Genomic DNA, 22,152 nt, shown 5'->3' with positions numbered 1-22,152 from the left:
GACCTTACCCAGTAAAGGGAGGTCAGCCAGGAACATGTCAATACGTGAATACGATTGGAGTCTGGGTTAATAAAATGAATAGTCTCTTTCCGAGCCATGTTGACACCTCCAAACATCATAAAGCTGTTCTGCAACCAAAAGGGAGTGTAATGACAGTTGTCGACCCCTGGCGGGCACCGAAGTGTCAAGCCCTGGGTCAACCACAGAGTTCATGTCCCCACAAACCACCAGGTTACCATAGACATCAGAGGAGACCTTTTTCATCAGTCTGTAGAGGAAGCATTTCTGATGTGTATTCTGGGCGTACACCGCCACCAGGGTCAGTGGGACAGCATTAAAGTCACCTTGGAGGATAAGGTATCTGCCATCAGGATCTTGGGTCAGGCTGCGGAGTGTAAAGGCAATAGAGTCTCTCAGCGCAATCATCACCCCTCGCTTCTTCTCGGAGGCGCTGGCAAAAAACAAAGTCAGGAAATTCCTGTGCGAAAATTTCGGCTGGTGGTTGAGCTTGAAATGAGTCTCCTGGATACAGACCACGTCAGCTCCACTGTTGCATAGCTCAGTCCACAGAGAGAACCGATTGGCCGGTTCAGGCCATTCACATTCAAAGATAAAAATTTAATGGTCATGGAACCTTAGGAGAGGTGAAACGGGTCATCTGGACGAGGGTTGTAGGCAATACAGTTACATAGACGGAGCGGCAAGCAGCATTCAGTGGCACAATGCAGATAGTCTTGCTGGAGTAGCAGGGAAAAAGGGGAAGGGGAGCAAAACAGGCGTGGAGCGCCTTACAGGAGATAAAAAAAGAGTTCAGGGGCAGGTAGAACCTGCAACAAGGAAAGAGGGGCCATAAGGTCAACATTACCTAGGCCAGGGACTAACGTAGAGCAGGCATGGGTGGATGCTCACCTCCAGGTGAGAGATGTTTGGAGCTGGACCGTTTAAACGACACAACATGCCAGTCATCAGAGATGGTCTGCGGTGAGGGAGATCTGGAAGACTGAGATGAAGAGGACGGATTGTCCGGAATGATTCCCCATCGGTGAAGAAGAGCCATACCTTCCTCCAAAGAAGATATCGTGACCGTGCTTCCTTGGTGCGTGATGGTTAGAAGAGCCGGGTGCTTCCAGTAATGCATGATGCTGCAGTCTCTAAGGGCTTTGGTAACGGTAGCCAGATACCTACGCTTCTGAAGCGTGTGCCTGGAGAGATCTGGCAGGATTTGTACTTGAGGAAAGTCCCCAGGAAGAGATTGGAGCTGCCTGGAAGCCATGAGTACTCTGTCCTTCGTCTGAAAAAATGCACACGAAGAAGAACATCACGGGGCAGGTTTGTGCTATGAAGCCTGGCTTGGGAATCCTGTGGATCCTATCTATTTCCAATTCAGTCACTGACAGGGAAGGGACCAGTGCAGAAAAGAGATCAGTAGCCATTTTACGCAGGTGCTGAGGATGGACTGATTCAGGGACCCCTCTCAGTTTTAAATTGTTTCTCCGTGACCTGTCTTCGAGGTCTGCCAGTTTGTCCTTGATCCAGACAATGTCATCAGAGTGACCGTTGTGGGCAGTGATGAGGGTATTGAAGGAGAGGGTGCATTTAGACATGGAGGATTCAACTTTGTCAACCCTCTCTTCTAGCTGCTGCACATCATGTTTGGTTTGGGCCAAACCCTGCACCACATCAGCGTGTAAGGAGGACCAGAGGGAATGGAGCATGTCCTTCAGGAGTGTTGCAGAGATAGGGTGGTCCCCCACAGGGAAAGCTGCAAAGGGGTCTGCAGGCGGTGTGATCGGGGCCCTGTGGTCAGGGGAAGGGACCACAGTCTGATCCATCCCGCATGGCTGAGTGGGATCAGGAGGAGAGGATCCCCAGCGTGGCCGCTGCTTCAATGGACTCCGTGAGGAAGATGAGAGTGGGGTGGAGGAGCCTGAAGAGTTCCCGCTGTCCAGGTTGGCTACTTGCCTGTGCGGCTTTGATTGTCCATCCCGGTCACCTTCCCGGCTGGATGAACGTGGTGGAGGCCTGCCGGCGCCATCTTGCCGGAGCCCGGCCAAGTTAGAAAGGAGAAATCCGTCCAGCTTGTAGGACTGCGAGGGTCCCTTTTTGTTCCGCATAATGCCCAGAGGTGATGGGGGTCTCGGAGAGGTGTTTGTGCCCGCTGTGGTGGCTGTTGTCAGCAGATGTCCCAGGTGGCCGAGCGGAGCTGAGGATCTATGCGGCCATCTTCAGCGCCGGTCACTACACCCCCACTTGCACACAGTTTTTGAAGGAACTCGGCAAGTAGGTTGTTCCAAACACCTTGGAGAACTAACCACAGATCTCTGAAGGTATTAGAAGTTACCATGCTACAGATAACATAACTAATCAGTTTAAAAACCAGTTCCAGGATATTAGCAACCCCCCACTCCCCACTAACTAACTGCTGGTATGACAAGAAAAAATCCAAAAGCCCATTTTACTTACCTGAAGCCATGGTCACGTGACGAACCCTCTCTCTTTTTCTGTTTACTTCCTGAGGTCCCGCTTCCAGTGTCCTCATTGCTTGCAAAATGTGGACTTCTCCTATTGGTGGACTGCAAAACTTGCAGAAGCAGGGTCCTCTCTCATAGGCTCTAGAAGCAGGAGAACATATGTGGGGGGACCAGTGCCCAAAAAGATAATGAGCAGGGAAAAACGCCTGGTCTCGAGCAGGAAATTAGCTTAAGTTATAGAGGAAACGCTGACTTTGATTCATTACATTGCAGGATATCTTGGGAAGAGTTTTTTAGAATGAAGACTGAGTAAGGTAATTGATGCACAATGCGCTATTCAAGTTTCATTTTTGCCTGAAATTTTGCTTTAAAATAGAACCACACTCTTTTTTGTTTAACTGCCTATTAACCTGTTCAGGTCCTCCCCATAGCAGTTTTACTGCTACAGGGCGGCACCTGTGCACCGGATCACGTGTATATATACATCTCCTCCAGGAAGGGGGCACGCCCACACCGTCATCAGCTCACTTCCCCTGTGATCACACAAAGCGGGAGCCCAGCAGCGGATACCTTAGGCTTGATCTTCTCCAGCACCCGCCGATGATCCAGCAGAGACACAGAACGGTGGTCTGCCTACGTCCACAAGGCAGATTGCCTTTCTGACAGGAGGGAAGGGATGGATTCTGTGTCTCTGCAAAGCAGGGACCAGGATCCATGTCTTCCCCTAATAAAAGCACCTTCCACACTGTAATAAAACACAGGCTAGGCACACAGTTAACCCTTTGATCGCCCCTGATGTTAACCCCTTCCTAGCCAGTGTCATTAGTACAGTGTCAGTGTATAGTTTTAGTACTGATCACTGAATTAGTGTCACTGGTCCCCCAAAAATTGTAAAAAGTGTCAGTTATTGTGTGAATATTTCCACCGCAAAATCGCAGTCCCACTATAAGTTGCTGATCGCCACCATTATTAGTGAAAAAAAAATATCCCATAGTTTGTAGATGCTTTAAGTTTTGCGCAAAATTTACCAAAAATATGTAGCAGAATACATATTGTCCTAAAGTAATGAAGAAAATTGTTTTTTAAAAAAATTTTTATTGGATATGTTTTATAGCAGAAAGTAAAAAATATATTTTTTTTTTCAAAACTGTCGGCCTTTGTTTATAGCGCAAAAAATGTAAAAAAAAGTGGCCAAATACCACCAACAGAAAGCTCTATTTGTGGGAAAAAAGGACATCAATTTTATTTGGATACAGCGTTGCATGACCGTGCAATTGTCAGTTAAAGTCACGCCATATCGCAAAAAATGGCATTGTCATGAAGGGGGGTAAATTTTCCGGAGGTCAAGTGGTTAATATTTATAAGAAACAACAATGTTAATCCAGGGTGTATCTAGTTACCTTTGGAGATCAGGAAAGGTTTTTTTTTTTTTTTTTTTTCTGTTAGAGCACATTGGATTACACATTATAAGGGTATTTTGCCCTCCTCTGGATCAACTGTGAGTTTGGGATTCTGAGGATGCAGATATTTATTTTCCAGACAACTTTATGAAGAGGTGTCTTTTTTGACTTAACTATGTAATTATGTAACCTTTGAGCAAAATTATAGAAAGTTAATTTACCACCAGGTCTTTACTGTTCTTTTTAGGTTCTTCTTGGCTTCCGTGCAAAAGCTATGAAGATTCCACTAGATCGGGTGTCTCCAAACTTTCTAAACAAAGGGCCAGTTTACTGTCTTTCAGATTTTAAGGGGGCCAGAGTTGCCAGTGGAAGTAGAAAATGCCCCAGCATCAGTGGGAGTAAAAAGATTACATAATGCCTGTAGTCAGTAGAAGAAGGAATAATGCCCCATCATTGATATTAGTGGGAGGAATAATGACCCATTGCTGGTGTCAGTGGGAGGAATAGTGTCCCATTACTGGTGTCACTGCGAGGAATAGTGTCCCAAACCTGGTGTCAGTGGGAGGAATAGTGTCCCATCACTGGTGTCAGTGGGAGGAAAAATACCCCATTGTTGGTGTCAGTGAAAGGAATGGTGCCCCCTTGTTGGTGTCAGTGGGAGGAATATTGGGCACAATGGTTAAAGGCAATCAAAGGGCCGCATTCTGCCCACAGGCCACAGTCTGAAGACCACTGCACTAGATCAAGGGTGACATGGAAATCTTGTAATCATAAATCAGCACACTCAGCTTAAGTCCTCAAGCTTCACCAACTGTAGCATTGTTGGAGCTGGAGAAGCAGCATTAAGTATTACTATACATGTGTGGTGATGCTTTTATGTAACTGTAGCACCCTCCTAGATATGTGCTAGTGTGGATGTATATTGTTTTTGGTTTCTCTACTAACAGGGAGACGACCAGGTAAATCTAGGAGCTGTCTGTCTAACAGAGAGTTGTGAGTGTTAGATAGAAACTGCCCAGAGTGCTCTGATGCTGCCCAGACCGGCTTAATGTTTCACACTGATCCAACAGTGATAGAGTGTTTGGGACAGTGGGAGGAAATCATGCAGATGAAAGCAGGGGATATCTGTACAGCCCCTGGCCAATAGGCATGGGAGGTGACCCGGTGCATGCTGGGTAACTGTACTTATATCTGGGGGCACATGGGGTTCCTGTTTTTTGGCTGAAGAGCGGGATCCAGGTGGGGTGGGGGCTGCTGCCTCTCCCCAGCAAAGGCTGCCATGCGGCCTCAGGTGGTTGACCTGAGGGCCAGAAACAGAGAGGCCGAAACCCAGGGATTCTTTTGAGAGTTGACTGAGGAAGGATGTCCATGGATCTTGTCTGGTTTTACAGAGGAAGGTGACCTGCGACCAGGGCCTTGTGAGTATAGACTCCCCTCTCAAGGGATCCTAGAGACGGTTGCTGTTAAAATACCCCTCTTGGTATTAGAAAGTCAGCGTGCTGGGTGTAAACTAAAAGGAATACTTAATAGTGTCCTGAAGATACAGAGTTCACTGAGTCTGTTAACACAGGCAAAGGACTTAGAATTCCTATACAAGTGCTGTATGATTCAGCATAAGATCCCCTATTCAGTTTTACTAAGTGAGGGCAAGTGAGAGTTGTCCTTACCTGTACAAAGTTGAATTTGGAGTACTTCACTAATCCCTTTCAAGGAGAAGAGTGTGTGTGAGTGTGTGTGTGTGTGCGTGCACCTGGCTGTGTGTGAAAATGCCTGGTATCTGACAACAGGATAATCAGAGGGAGACCCAAGATAGATCTATACTTAGTGACCCCCTACGGGGGCAGAGCTACATAACTTTTGAGCGACATGAAACAAAGTTAATTTCCCATCAGGTCTTCGCTGTTCTTTTTAGATTCTTCTTGGCTTCCGTGCAAAAGCTATGAAGATTCCACTAGATCAGGGGTCTCCAAACTTTCTAAACAAAGGACCGGTTTTCTTTCTTTCAGACTTTAGGGGGACCTGGAGTGGCCAGTGGAAGTAGAAAATGCCCCAGCATCAGTGGGAGTAAAAAAATTACATAGTGCCTGTAGTCAGTAGAAAGAGGAATAATACCCCAACGTTGATATTAGTGGGGGGAATAATGACCCATTGCTGGTGTCAGTGGGAGGAATAGTTTCCCATCACTTGTGTCAGTGGAAGGAAAAATACCCCATTGTTGGTGTCAGTGAAAGGAATGGTTCCCCAGTGTTGGTGTCAATGGAAGGAATGGTGCCCCCTTGTTGATGTCAAAGGGAGGAATATTGGGCAAAATGGATAAAGGCAATCAAAGGGCCGCATTCGGCCCACAGGCCGCAGTTTGGAGACCACTGCACTAGATCATGGGTGACACTGAAATCTTGTAATCATAAATCAGCACACTCAGCTTAAGTCCTCAAGCTTCACCAACAGTAGCATTGTGGGAGCTGAAGAAGCAGCATTTAGCATCACTATATACGTGTGGTGATGCATGGCGAATGCATTTATGTGGTAATCCAGACAGCATTGCTATCAACAGTTGTCAAGGTAACGATAAGGAATAAGAATAGATTTCATAGCAGGTACTCTACCTATCCCTACCCAAAAATGTAAAGGAAGTTGTTTGGTGAAGGATCATTTTAGGATAGTACAGGTCCTGAAAACTACAGAAGAAGTGCAATGGTGTCAAGAAGAGGGAAGGAGACAAGATTGGTTGGCAGCAGGCCTGGACAATACTTCACTGCTCATTACTTATGAAAAAAGTGCTGTGGAGGGTGAGATGATGGTGGAATCAGGTATATGAAACAGGTTGTTATGGGGGTTTTGTTTGTTTTTTTGAATAGTGGAATGAGTGGTTATCGTTACCCATCTTTAAATGAATACAATTGCGCAGGCGAACTTACTAAAAGATTTATTTTTGTCCTTCTACCCCTATGTAATTTTGATTATAGTTAAACTAAAAATATGATATACCTTGTGTTAGTTTTTATATTGTGAGAGCTACGGATCATTTTCCACATTAAAAGAATGGAGTGCATCTATTCCCGAGACAGACTAGTCCCAAAGGTCATTGACTTTGTTATTTAATACTCTCTATGCTCGTTGTACAATACCCACAAACATGGCTACCAATGACTTTCACACTCTGCTGACTTATGGCTGATCTCATAAAGGGGTTACACACAGTTCAGTTTTTATTCATTCACAGCTTGTTAAGCTGCCCTGTATCTACTGCTATTGTGAGGTGTGACAAGCAACACACGTCTTTGTGTGTGTTACGTCTGACAGAAGAGGAAACCGCAGATATAAACACTGCCAACCAATACATATACTTGTAAAATGCTAATGCAGAATCCCTTAATAATTCGAACCCGGTGATTGTAAAAAAGGCTATACAATACAGAAGCTTATATGTTTATTTTTAATTGCATTCAATCGCATTAGTCATACAGTGGTGTTAATACCATGTATGAGAACGGTAGAGACACAAAGGTTTCCATTGGGGCCACAATGGCATTTGGATTGAAAGCTGGACTCCAAGCAGATCCTAAAATAAAGGGCAACTGTACCTTTGGTACAAGTTGTTCTTTTATGAATGCGGCCTCCCCACTGAGTGCAGCCCACCCAGATCATTACTCGCCTTCTTCCTTAATCCATCGATCGTCAATGTGTTACCCCACTAGGTGCTACACAGCCTTACTTCCACAAACGTCCTTGCCGGGTCATCTTTACCCTGCATATGCACCCTATCACCTTATTCATTTCTAAGGGATAGCCATACTCATGGTGGCCTTCAGAGCATGCTCTCCCTGTAGAAATGAACCTTTTCAAAAACAAGGCTGTCTAGAACCTGGCAGGGCTTGCAGTAAGAATTGCTGGCTCCACAACAGGAGGGGGGCTGCATTCATTTAAAGTGGGGGGCTGCATTTAAGGATTACAGGTTGTTGTAAAAACTGAATTTTTGTAAAATCTTACCTGTAAAATTCCTTTCTCTGAGTCCTCCGACAGTCGCCGCCGCCTCTAAGTCATCACTGTTGGGTATTGACTTCCGCTCCGCAGGAGTAGCTAGGCATATAGACTTAGTCAAAAGACAAAAGGCATTAGCATATACACACCCATGGGGGCTGTCCCATCTGGTCAATACCCCCCTGCATAACCACTCCCAACTCAGTTTGGTAGCATAGCAGTAGGTAATAAGAACCTCAAAGAGGGGCGGGGACTGTCGGAGGACTCAGAGAAAGGAATTTTACAGGTAAGATTTTACAAAAATTCCGTTTTCTCTTACGTCCTCCGACAGTCGCCGCCGCCTCTAAGTCATTACTGTTGGGATGTCCCAAAGCAGTATAGACATGAGGGGTGGGAGACGCAACCGTAGAAAAGGCAACGCAGTACCCACATCAGAGAAAGGAATCTTACATGCAACGTAAGAGAACCAACTGGGCAACAGAAAAAACAATGCTCAACAGGAGCAACAGCCCAGGAAAGCAAATGCCAAAAGCCAGGGACCCAGAAAAAAACACAAGGGTCCATCATGGCACTGCCGCACTTAGAACCTTGCGGCCAAAGAGGCATCAGCTGATGCCAGAACGTCTACTTTGTAGAATTTTGAGAAAGTGTGCACCGACGACCAAGTCGCAGCCTTGCACACCTGGGCCACTGAGGCCCTATGCCAATAGGCCCAGGACGCACTCACAGATCTGGTAGAGTGCGCCTTAACAGTGAAGCCTGACTACTCCTGACGCTAGGCAGATTAAAACTGAGTTGGGAGTGGTTATGCAGGGGGGTATTGACCAGATGGGACAGCCCCCATGGGTGTGTATATGCTAATGCCTTTTGTCTTTTGACTAAGTCTATATGCCTAGCTACTCCTGCGGAGCAGAAGTCAATACCCAACAGTGATGACTTAGAGGTGGCGGCGACTGTCGGAGGACGTAAGAGAAATACCTGTTTTTTCAGACCTCAATAGCTCAAGGAGAAATGTTCACACATAAGTACCATTTTAAAACATACTGTAGATCAGAGACAGAGAGCAGGGAAATTAACAATCCAAAAAACGTCGGAAGTATCAGACTTAGCCATTCCAAGACATTAACATTAACTGTAAAGGTTTACCTTTAAACCCAGTGAAGCTTTAGCAGTATGTTTAGGGTCCTTGTCCTGCTGGAAGGCTAAACCCTGTCCCAGTCTCAAAGCTCTGGCCGATTGAAAATGGTTTTCTTAAGAATTTCTCTGTATTTAGTGCCATCCATCTTTTTTTCTATCCTGACCATTTTTTTAGTCTCTGCCGATATAAAAGATCCCCACAGCGTGATGCTGCAACCACCATGCTTCACTGTGGGGATGTTGTTCTTAGGGTGATAGGAATTATCAGGTTTAGGCCACACATACGTTTTCTTAGATGGCCAAAAAGTTCGACTTTAGTCTCGTCTGAAAAGAGGAGCTTCCTCCATGTGTTTTGAGGATGCTCCCACATGCTGTTTGAAGAATGCCAAATGCGTATTCTTATTTTTTTTTTCTTTAAGCAATGGCTATTTGCCCACTTTTCCATTAAGCTTTGCTCATAGGGGTTTATAGCTTCAAATGGTCCTATGGACAGATACTCCCTCCTCCAATGTGGGTCTTTGCAACTTTGCAGTTCTGATTAATGACCTTCTTACCTGGTCTGAGTTTTGTGGGCAACCTTCCCTTGTCAGGTTTGTAGTAGTGCCATATTCTTTCCATTTTGTTATAATGGATTTAATGGTGCTTTGTTGGATATTCAAAGCTTAGGATTTTTTTTTATAACCAAAACTTGATCTAGATTGTGCAACTTTGTCTCTGATCTGTTTGTAGAGCTCCTTGGTCTTCCTGTTTCTTGTTTAGTGGCGTTGCAGACTTTGGGCTCTTTCACACGGTCCGTCTCCATCAGCGGACTTCGTGCTGTTCAACGGGGGATTGATCCGCCAAGCCCTGCTGTGCAGGCAGGTGACAGCTCTCTCTCCGCTCTGTGTGCGAAGAGGGAGGTGTCAGAGCCCCGCTGCTCTCTTTGGGGGAATCAGATGAGAGCGGACCACCTGTCCGCTCTCATCTGATCCCATCCGATCCAATCCCCTGGACGGATGGAAAATAGGGTTTCCATCCATCCATATTTCAGGGACAGGATCGGATGCGGGTGGCAGTGGGTATCAGGGGACATGTCACCTCTGACATCCGCTGCCCCATAGGGATGCATGGAGGATACGATCAGGTCCGCCTAAAAAACTGACAGGCAGATCTGATTGGATCATTCGTGTGAAAGGGGCCTTAGGGGCCTTGCAGAACAGGTGTATTGAATTTATACTGACAACATGTGATATCATTTGCTGCTTTGATTGTACGCAGGAGGACTTTATGTAATCATGTAAGTATGAGACTTCTGAAATGAATTGGTTTGATCACATCTTATGCTCGGCTTACACTAATACTATACAGGTGTCTGTGGGTACGGGAATCGCAGCGATTCTCACACCCGCAACCACCCACAGTGAAAACATGCTGCTGTGAGAAAACGTGGGGATTCCATTAATTCTGAATGGCATCCTCACATAAGTAAAAAGCGCGTTCGTGGGTGCAGGAACCGCAGGGAAATCGCATGGTCAAAATGAAAATGTAATTTCCATGCGAGCCGCATTTTGAAAAAGGTGCATGCACCTTTTTCTGCAGGAAATGCAGTCACAGCAGGCCATCGAATGAATGCCATGCCCGAACACACATGGCCCCACATACACGCATAGGGGTGAACCGATCCTTCGAGATTACATAGCAAACAGGGAGAATATATATGCACACTCAAAAATTTCTATCAAAAAATAAATATTGTTTATGTCACAAATAAATATTTTTCATCATCTTCAAACTTGCTGGCATGTTGTGTGCATCACATGGTACAACGCCCCAAAAAATCAATTTTGATTCCGGGAAACAAAACAGGAAAATACAGTTATCTTTTACAGATAACAGGGCATTTATTATATATTTTTCCTGACACAGAAAATGTAAAGCCACAATGCAATTTTTGTTCAGTTTATGCATAGAAGCGAGCTGGAGACACCTCTAATGCTGGCTTTTGAAGAGGAAAATAAAAGTGATCAGAAAAGGTTTTCCTACAGGCCCCACAACTTTCCCCCCACAAGCCTCTGGTAGCGGTGTCCAGGGGTTCCCCATAGACATCGGATCACCTCCTGTTCTGGCACCCTTTGTCCAATGAGTTAAAGACAACATTCTCAATTCACTAAGCTAAAGTATGTACAGTTGTGTTCAAAAGTTTGCATACCTTTGGAGAATTGGTAATATATGTACCAATTTAAAAAAACCAGGAGTGAGCAGGCAAAACACATTTCATTTATTTCTTATGGGATTTCTATTCAACTGTAGGTCATAACAGAATGGCACAACCATAAAACAAAATGTAGCAACAAGTAAACAAATGAAATGATCCCTGTTAAAAATTCGGTATACAATTAGTTCTTAATACCGTGTATTGCCCCCATTGGTATCAATGACAGTGTGCAGTCTTTTGTAATAGTTGTCTATGAGGCCCAGATTCTTGCAGGTGGTCATGCAAATTCTTTGGAAATCTTCCATGAACTGCACATTTGCTATCTCCCCAGAGTGGCTTGTTGATATTAAGGTCAGGAGACTGTGATGGTGACTCCAGAACCTTCATCTTTTTCTTGCTGTAACCACTGGAGGGTCTACTTGGCCTTGTGCTTAGGGTCATTCTTGTGCTGGAAAATCCAAGAGCATCCCACGCTTTTGTGCAGAAGAATGCAAATTGTCTGCCAGTATTTTCTGATAACATTCTGCATTCATCTTGCCATCAATTTTCACAAGATTCCCAGTGCCTTTAGAGCTCACACACCCCTAAAACATCAGTGAGCCACCACCATGCTTCACAGTGGGAATGGTATTCTTGTTGCTATAGGCCTTGTTGACCTCTCTCCAAACGTAGCACTTATGGGTGTGACCACAAAGGTATATTTTGGTCTTGTTCTCCAGTGTGCCAGAAGCTGTGAGGGGTGTCAAGGTGTTTTCGACCATATTGTAACAGCGCATTTTTGTGGCACTTGCGCAGTAAAGGCTTCTTTATGGCATGGGCGAGTTCGCCCATGCAGCTCATTTTTGTTTAAAGAGAAACTGCAGTCTGCTCACATAAATTGTAATAAAAACATCCTTGCCATGCTGAAGCTTCTCTCCACCCAGTTTGCATATTATTTTATGTATACTGTAATTCTGAATATGCCAAATATGCTGCAGAAATCTCTCTCTTCTAAGTCTGACTGCAGCCATTTTCACTGTGGGCAGCTGAAGCAGCTGCCTTTCGCTTCCTGGATTTACACAGACACACACACATATATATATATATGGTGTATAAAAATTGGGGTATTGGCGCTGCCAATCTATAAAGTGCAAACAGTTAAATAAATAAGTGTAAAACCTGTAGTGTGATGTTTACACAAAAATAGTGATATGTAAAATAAATCAATAATAAATAAATAGTGTACAAATTCAATTAATATACAATGGACAATAAATATAGTGCAATAATAGTGAATAGCCAACGAGAGGCGTGAGAAAAGTGCAAAGTGCATATCAAAAACAATCAAAACTTAATAAAATAAAGGAATTCCGCTGCAGAAGACGTCGGATGACGAAACGCGTACAGCGCCGTCACATCACTTCCGGTTCCGGTATCCTGGTGGAACACATTGCGTTCCAGGACGCCATTATCTCGCTCTGAACTGACTTTTTAAATGTGAGTACCCATCTTCTATGTACTGATCTGAATAAAGGTGTTAAAGCGATATCACACTATCGAGCCTTTCTTTGCCCTATGTGACCCTCCCACCCATATACCTCTGTGTGACCTGACCTCACCCACGGACCGCTGAACCCCATACCACTAGGAGAAGACCCATAATACACGTTCTCCTTTGGGACATCTGGGATCATCATTGGCTGTCCATTACATCTCCCCCTACACAGAAGGGAATTAAGAAGCCAGAGGAAGGATTATCCAGCTGTATCCAAAAATACCTGCTCTATACCCCTGTGTGGGGTGGGTATATCTGGTTAGTAGGTCTTTTTACTATGGGTCACCCCGCACCTCGCCAGTCACCCACCTTGGGGTCACCGTAAGGTCTTTTTTCACTTTTTTTGGCACACCCACCAAGATATGGACTCATTTCTTTTTCTTTTTTATAAATATTGGCTTATTGGACTTTTTCTCCAGCCACACTCTTCTAATTAATTCTTTGTGCATTAGTTTGCACCGATTTTATATAGTCCTTGGACTATAGTCTAGGGTAGGCTGCAGCTGATCTGTACATATATCCTTTTAATCCTTTGATAACCTTAGCGCGGATTTTACTTTTACACATATATATATATATATATATATATATATATATATATATATATATATATATATATATATACACACATACATACACACACTCTATCTATACACACATACATACAGTACATACACAAACTTACATACATACACACACAAAAACATATATACAGACACACTCACACCACTACTTGCCTGCGCATTTCTCTTCTCTGGATGAATACTCATGGATCTCTGCAGTCTACTGTTATCTCTGCCCTCATCCAGCCCCCTCCAGCTCTGCAGCTTTTCATATCACTCATCCCTCCCTTACTGAAAAAACTCTAACTAGAGAGAGAGCTGTGCATGATGTCATTAGCCTAGGCCAGGGGACTCCAAACTATGGTCCTCCAGTTGTTCAAAAACTACAATTCCCATCATGCCTTGTCATGTCTGGTAATGTCAGAGTTTTACAATTCCTCATGGGACATACAGTGGGTACGGAAAGTATTCAGACCCCCTTAAATTTTTCACTCTTTGTTATATTGCAGCCATTTGCTAAAATCTTTTAAGTTCATTCTTCTTCCTCATGAATGTACACATAGCACCCCATACTGACAGAAAAACACAGAATTTTTGACATTGTTGCAGATTTATTAAAAAAGAAAAACTGAAATATCACATGGTCCTAAGTATTCAGACCCTTTGCTGTGACACTCATGTATTTAACTCAGGTGCTTTCCATTTCTTCTGATCATCCTTGAGATGGTTCTACACCTTCATTTGAGTCCAGCTGTGTTTGATTATACTGATTGGACTTGATTAGGAAAGCCACACACCTGTCTATATAAGACCTTCCAGATCACAATGCATGTCAGAGCAAATGAGAATCATGAGGTCAAAGGAACTGCCTGAAGAGCTCAGAGACAGAATTGTGGCAAGGCACAGATCTGGCCAAGGTTACAAAAGGATTTCTGCTGCACTTAAGGTTCCTAAGAGCACAGTGGCCTCCATAATCCTCAAATGGAAGACGTTTGGGACGACCAGAACCCTTCCTAGAGCTGGCCGTCCGGCCAAACTGAGCTATCGGGGGAGAAGAGCCTTGGTGAGAGAGGTAAAGAAGAACCTAAAGATCACTGTGGCTGAGCTCCAGAGATGCAGTCAGGAGATGGGAGAAAGTTGTAGAAAGTCAACCATCACTGCAGCCCTCCACCAGTCGGGGCTTTATGGCAGAGTGGCCTGACGGAAGCCTCTCCTCAGTGTAAGACACATGAAAGCCCGCATGGAGTTTGCTAAAAAAAACACCTGAAGGACTCCAAGATGGTGAGAAATAAGATTCTCTGGTCTGATGAGACCAAAATAGAACTTTTTGGCCTTAATTCTAAGCGGTATGTGTGGAGAAAACCAGGCACTGCTCATCACCTGTCCAATACAGTCCCAACAGTGAAGCATGGTGGTGGCAGCATCATGCTGTGGGGGTGTTTTTCAGCTGCAGGGACAGGACGACCTCTTTGCAATCGAGGGAAAGATGAATGAGGCCAAGTACAGGGATATCCTGGACAAAAACCTTCTCCAGAGTGCTCTGGACCTCAGACTGGGCCGAAGGTTTACCTTCCAACAAGACAATGACCCTAAGCACACAGCTAAAATAACGAAGGAGTGGCTTCACAACAACTCCGTGACTGTTCTTGAATGGCCCAGCCAGAGCCCTGACTTAAACCCAATTGAGCATCTCTGGAGAGACCTAAAAATGGCTGTCCACCAACGTTTACCATCCAACCTGACAGAACTGGAGAGGATCTGCAAGGAGGAATGGCAGAGGATCCCCAAATCCAGGTGTGAAAGACTTGTTGCATCTTTCCCAAAAAGACTCCTGGCTGTATTAGATCAAAAGGGGGCTTCTACTAAATACTGAGCAAAGGGTCTGAATACTTAGGACCATGTGATATTTCAGTTTTTCTTTTTTAATAAATCTGCAACAATGTCAACAATTCTGTGTTTTTCTGTCAGTATGGGGTGCTATGTGTACATTCATGAGGAAGAAGAATGAACTTAAATGATTTTAGCAAATGGCTGCAATATAACAAAGAGTGAAAAATTTAAGGGGGTCTGAATACTTTCCGTTCCCACTGTATAGTTCTGCAAAAGCTGGAGGGCTATAGTTTGGAGATCCCTAGCCTAGGCTAATGATCAGACAAGAAAGAAGTGGGCTGTATAAGGTATTTACTGGCAGGAAAAAAATGTTTTACTATCTAAAGTTAAAACAACAAGGGCAGAAGATTTAATACATGGAAAGATGAAAAAAATTACTTAAGAGCCGCTTTAAGTATTGGCATATTTTGCTCCTTGAAACAAATACACTTTTTCCAAAACAGCCTGTATTTCTCCTGTTACCTGTAGGTTTTTCTTTGTGTCCGGAAAAATTCTTCAGGCACTTTGGCTGCAATCTTTCATGGTCTACCTGACCTTGGTATCAAGAGAGCCCTAATTTTTCCATGTCTTAATAAGTGATTGAACAGTACTGACCGGCATATTCAATGATTTGGACATTTTTTTTATTTCCTTTTCCAACTTTATAAAGTTCCATTATCCTGTTACCCAGGTCTTTTGACAGTTCTTTTTCACTCCCCATGGCTCAAAATCTAGCCTGCTCAGTGCATCCATATGATAATTCATTGACTATTTATACACAGATTCTAGCAACTTAAAAAGCCACAGATATGGGAAATGATCCTTTAACTGCCATTTTAACCTGTGTGTGTCACCTCGTGTGTCTGTACCAAACATTCCAGGGTATGTAAACCTTTGATCAGAGCCATTTAGTTGATTTCTGTTATCATTATGCAGTGAAGTGGAGCCAAACAACTATATGATAATAAATGGCTTTATATGATCACTATCCTTAACCACATAACGACCAGCCGACGCAGATGTACTGAGGTAGGCTGGCTCTCCCAGGCAAAGTCCCATAAATGTATGGCGCTCACTTGGGAGGAGCTAGGGGGCGAGCGCGTGACGCCAGTGGTGCGCTTCCGCACCCGATCTTCAGCGGGAAGCTGGCACTAGTGTCAGGCAGCTCCGATGGCCGCTGGCCACTCACGATCTCCCCCCGCTGACAGAGAAGGATGGACGGCTGATGTAAACACAGCTGTCTGTCATTCTCCCTGAGATGATCACAGAGACCATGCGATCCTGCTATATAGGATCGCATGTCTCTATGGTCATCTCACAAGCCCAACCCCCCACAGTTAGAATCACTCCCCTAGGCTTACATTTAACCCCTTGATCACCCATAGTATTAACCCCTTCCCTGCCAATGGGATTATTACAGTAATAGTGCATATTTTAGCACTGATTACTGTAGTAATGTCACTGGTACTCCCTCCCAAAAGCGTCAAAAATGTCAGTTAGGGTCCGATCTGTCCACCGCAATGTCGCAGCCCTGAAAAAAATCACAGATCGCCACCATTACTAGTAAAAAAAAAAAAACAATAAAAATGACATAAATCTTTCCCGTAGTTAGTAAACGCAATAACTTTTGCGCAAACCAATCAAAATACGCTTATTGCGATTTTTTTTACCAAAAATATGTAGCAGAAAACAAATTGACCTAAAATGTTAAAAAATTTAGATTTTTACATTTTTTTTTGGGAATGTTATATGGCAGAATGTGAAAAATATTGTTTTTTTTTTTTTTTTTTTTTCAAAATTGTTGCTCTTTTTTTGTTTATAGAGCAAAAAATAAAAATTGTACAGGTGATCAAATACCACCAAAAGAAAGCTCTATTTGTGGGGAAAAAAAGACATCAATTACGATTGGGTACAGCGTCGCATGACCGCGCAATTGTTTGTTAAAGTCACGCAGTGCCGAATCGCAAAATAGGGCCTGGTCATTAAGCAGCAAAATCTTCCGGTCTTAAAGTGGTTAAATAAACGTCAGTTTTTTGGCATGATCAGTCATATTTTCAATATTAATGTCAAAATGTCATGATTTCTGCCAGGGTATGCAAACTTTGGAACACAACTGTATTTGCCATAATAATCATTATTTTAGGCCATATGATTATTTTTAGGTTTCAGGGACTTTGAACCCTCACACAAATAAGTATTTTATCAGTGGAACATGCTAAGTAAAACTTCTGAAGGTCTTTCCTTTCAATTTCGATATTCACTGCACGTTTCTTAGGAAAAATACAAAATGTATGTATAAAAGAATACCTACTGATTCTGATTGGCTGCTGCTGCTATGTTCTGAAGGAACCTCTTGGTTTTCTGCCTCATCACACATGATACGTCAGTTGGAGCTTATAACCGAAGGTTCTCTGTACAAAGAGAGAAAATATTGTATCACTTGTCCGAAAGCAGCAAAAAAAATAACAATTATAGAAGTCGTTGTGTCATTTACCTTTTTCAAATCATAAATAGCAAGACATGAAAAGCCAGATATAAGAGCTGACATATAGAATTGTAGGGAAGAGAAGAGTCTGTGTTAGCAATAGAAAAAGTTTTGCATTCCTTTTGGGCTGCTCACTATTTAAATGCCACAGAATGCTTTTTTTTTAAATTACTAAAAGTTTTTGCCTAAAGTGGAACTGAATAAAAAAAAGTAAAGCTTTGCTGTGTTAAACAGGACATTTAAAAGTGTTCATTGTGTTTAACCAGTTCTGGAAGGATTTGCCCCCTTAACCTCCCTGGTTGTATGATTGTTTCCGATTTAGGTGCTGAAAGCGGTACAATTATTTTGCATGCAATTCTTAAAGCGGAGCTCCAGCCTCAAAATCGACTTTACACGATCCGCTTGCTGTACTGTCGCTAAAAAAGAATTGGATAATTTACATTTTTTTTTTTATTTACTTACCTTGTTATTAAAGAAAATATACTTACCTTTCTTCCACTTCCTCCCTCTTCAGCCGCGGCCCACGCCGTCTCTTCCTGCTTGCATTGACTCCTGGGAGCCGAACGTCATCGCTCCCAAGAGTCAATGTTCCTGCACCGGCCCTGCTCGTCACTTCCGGTTCAGGTGCGTTATTCCCTGCTGAACAGCTTCTGGGCATGCCCAGAAATGTACCCCTTGATTAACTTGCGTACAACCAGCATGCCTGTTTTTTGCATGTGACTATTACTAGCAGATATAGTCACTAGCAATAATAATAACGGTGTTCTCCGGGCAGGAATGGCTCACTACGTTGCCCGCCAGCCCGCCAGGAGAACACCATAGCTCCACTGGAGGCATTCCCATATCAACACTGACTGTGTTTATGGGGAAATCTTATTGTATTATTGTATTATATTTTATTATTATAACGCTCATGTACATATATTGTATTATTATGACGTTCATGTACATATATTGTATTATTATAACGCTCATGTACATATATTGTATTATTATAACTCTCATGTACATATATTGTATTATTATGACGCTCATGTACATACATTGTATTATTATAACGCTCATGTACATATATTGTATTATTATGACGTTCATGTACATATATTGTATTATAACGCTCATGTACATATATTGTATTATTATGACGTTCATGTACATATATTGTATTATAACGCTCATGTACATATATTGTATTATTATAACGCTCATGTACATATATTGTATTATTATGACGTTCATGTACATATATTGTATTATAACGCTCATGTACATATATTGTATTATTATAACGCTCATGTACATATATTGTATTATTATGACGTTCATGTACATATATTGTATTATTATAACTCTCATGTACATATATTGTATTATTATAACGCTCATGTACATATATTGTATTATTATAACGTTCATGTACATATATTGTATTATAACGCTCATGTACATATATTGTATTATTATGACGTTCATGTACATATATTGTATTATTATGATGCTCATGTACATATATTGTATTATTATGATGTTCATGTACATATATTGTATTATTATAACGCTCATGTACATATATTGTATTATTATGACGTTCCTGTACATATATTGTATTATTATGACGTTCATGTACATATATTGTATTATTATAACGCTCATGTACATATATTGTATTATTATGACGCTCATGTACATATATTGTATTATTATGACGTTCATGTACATATATTGTATTATAACGCTCATGTACATATATTGTATTATTAGGACGTTCATGTACATATATTGTATTATTATGATGCTCATGTACATATATTGTATTATTATGATGTTCATGTACATATATTGTATTATTATAACGCTCATGTACATATATTGTATTATTATGATGTTCATGTACATATATTGTATTATTATGATGCTCATGTACATATATTGTATTATTATGACGTTCATGTACATATATTGTATTATTATGACGCTCATGTACATATATTGTATTATTATGACGTTCATGTACATTTATTGTATTATTATGAAAAGAAACCCTTTCTTAAAGGTGTAGGGTCTATTTACGCTCCTGCAGTGCGTTAATTTTCTTTATGTTGCATTTTATCACTTTTACTTTTATTCAGCCCACACTCCCCTGTTAGAGCAGAGACATGCCGTAACGGCTGTAGTACAAATATCACAGGAAGTCGCTCACTTAGCACCTCCTGCACCCATAAAAAAAAAAAATTTCACTTGTTCAACTTTTCAATTGATTTCACTGTATCTAATGCATTATATGATTCTGCACTTCTGCTATTCAAAATAGGCCTTGCATTTAGAAAAAAGAATGGAAGGCTTTTTGTGACTATAGGTGTTGCAGAGAAAACGACCCTTGTGATATCGCTACTGCAGCAGGAACTACAAGTCTCAGCAGGGATTCAAATGTGTGCCCAACGCTCAAGTTTCTTTTCCAGCTTGGAGAGTACATGCGCAGGGCTGGTCAAAAGGGGAAAGTCATCTGGAAAGCGCAGATTCCTGTGCCTGCAAGGGGGAAGCAGGAGGAAGGAGCAGAGGAATGGCTTGACACTGATGTCTGTGCTATGTGTATTCGTGGACATATGCAGCAGTGGGGATACTCAGTTGCATTCCCAGGCGGGGGAGCATGCATGCAGAGGTGGCTCCTTGGGGCTCAGCAAGTGCAGGAAGCCACCTTAACAAAAGAAATGAGCAAACAGCATTTCTACCTATGCAAAACTCAACAAATACAGGCTTTGAAAGGAAGAAAAATAAAATAGCAAACCTGGTAAGTGCTGCTTTTTTCCCCACTTTTTTTAGGGTTTATTAACACTTTCTTACAGTACCCTTCATTGAAAACACCCAAACTCAACCATTTGCAGGAGTGGCCACATACTTTTGGCAATAAAGGTAGGTGTAATAGTCAGGTGTCCACATACCTTTTGCCATATACGGTGGATATAAAAAGTCTACACACCCCTGTTGAAATGTCAAGTTTCTGTGATGAGAAATGAGACAAAGATAAATCATTTCAGAACTTATCCCACCTTTAATGTGACCTATAAAATATACAATTCAGTTAAACAGCAAACTGAAATCTTTTTGGTGAAATAAAAATAAAAATACTAAAATAATATGGCGGCATAAGTGTGCACAACCTTAATTTTATTACACCTTTTGATTTTATTACAGCGCTCAGTCTTTTTGGGTATGAGTCTATCAGCATGACACAGCTTGACTTGGCAATATTTTCCCACTCTTCTTTTCAAAAACACTCCAAATCTGTCAGATTTTGAGGGCATCTCCTGTGCACAGCCCTCTTCAGATCACCACACAGATTTTCATTCGGATTCAGGTCTGGGCTCTTGCTGGGTCATTCCACAACTTGAATCTTCTTCTGGTGAAGCCATTCCTTTGTTGATTTGGATGTATGCTTTGGGTGGTTGTCATGCTGAAAGATGGAATTCCTCTTTATGTTCAGCTTTCTAGCAGAAGCCTGTAATTTTGTGCCAATATTGACTGGTATTTTGAACTATTCGTAATTCCCTTTACCTTGACTAAGGCCCATGCTCCAGCTGAAGAAAAACTGCCCCAAAGCATGATGCTGCCACCACCATGCTTCACTGTGGATATGGTGATCTTTTGGCGATGTGCAGTGTTGTTTTTGCGCCAAACATATCTTTTGGAATTATGGGCAAAAAGTTCAACGTCGGTTGCATCAGACCATAACACATTTTCCCACATGCATTTTGGGAGACTTCAGATTTCGCGGGGCTTGGATTTTTTTTTTTTTTCGTAATAAAAGGCTTCCATCTTGTCACTCTACCCCATAGCCCAGACATTTGAAGAATACGGGAGATTGTTGTCACATCTACCACACAGCCAGTACTTGCCAGATATTCCTGCAGATCCTTTTAATGTTGCTGTAGGCCTCTTGGCAGCCTCCCTGACCAGTTTTCTTCTTGTCTTTTCATCAATTTTGGAGGGGCGTCCAGTTCTTGGTAATGTCATTGTTGTGCCATATTTTCTCCACTTGATGATGACGGTCTTCCCTGTGTTCCATGGTATATCTAATGCCTTGGATATTCTTTTGTACCCTTGACCTGACTCATACCTTTTAACAATGAGGTCCTTCTGATGCTTTGTAAGCTCTCTGTGGACCATTGCAGTTGCTGTAGGATGCGACTAAGAAAACATCAGGAAAGACCTACTAGAACAGCTGAACTTGTTTTGGGGTTAATCAGAGGCACTTTAAATGACAGCATGTGTATACTGACTCCTCTTTAACATGAGTTTGAATGTGATTGCTTAAGGGCTCTTTCACACGGGCGTTCCGATCAGATCCGCCTGTCAGTTTTTTAGGCGGATCTGATCGGATGCCCCATTCAGCCCTATGGAGCAGCGGATGTCAGCGGTGACATGTCCGCTGACACCCGCTGCCATTCGCATCCGATCCTGTCCGTGAAATCCGGACAGATGGAAACCCTATTTTCCATCCGTCCAGGGGATCGGATCGGA

General features: G+C 42.5%; 1 protein-coding gene across 1 annotated transcript in view; it reads right to left on the bottom strand.

Annotated features, from left to right (window-relative positions):
• Positions 1-17,548, bottom strand: part of AGBL3 (AGBL carboxypeptidase 3) — a 199,941-nt gene extending 182,393 nt beyond the window's left edge. Inside the window, exon 1 of the mRNA XM_082252932.1 lies at positions 17,461-17,548. Within this exon, the coding sequence (XP_082109058.1) occupies positions 17,461-17,526 (66 nt within the window). The 5' untranslated portion in view covers positions 17,527-17,548. The remainder of the gene's footprint in view (positions 1-17,460) is intronic.
• Positions 17,549-22,152: the final 4,604 nt, after the last annotated feature.

The sequence above is a fragment of the Pelophylax lessonae genome (genome assembly GCF_965119305.1).
Source record: "Pelophylax lessonae genome assembly, chromosome: 4".
Taxonomy (NCBI): domain Eukaryota; kingdom Metazoa; phylum Chordata; class Amphibia; order Anura; family Ranidae; genus Pelophylax; species Pelophylax lessonae.
Note: the sequence above shows the minus strand (reverse complement) of the source record. Positions and strands in the feature narration are given on the sequence as shown.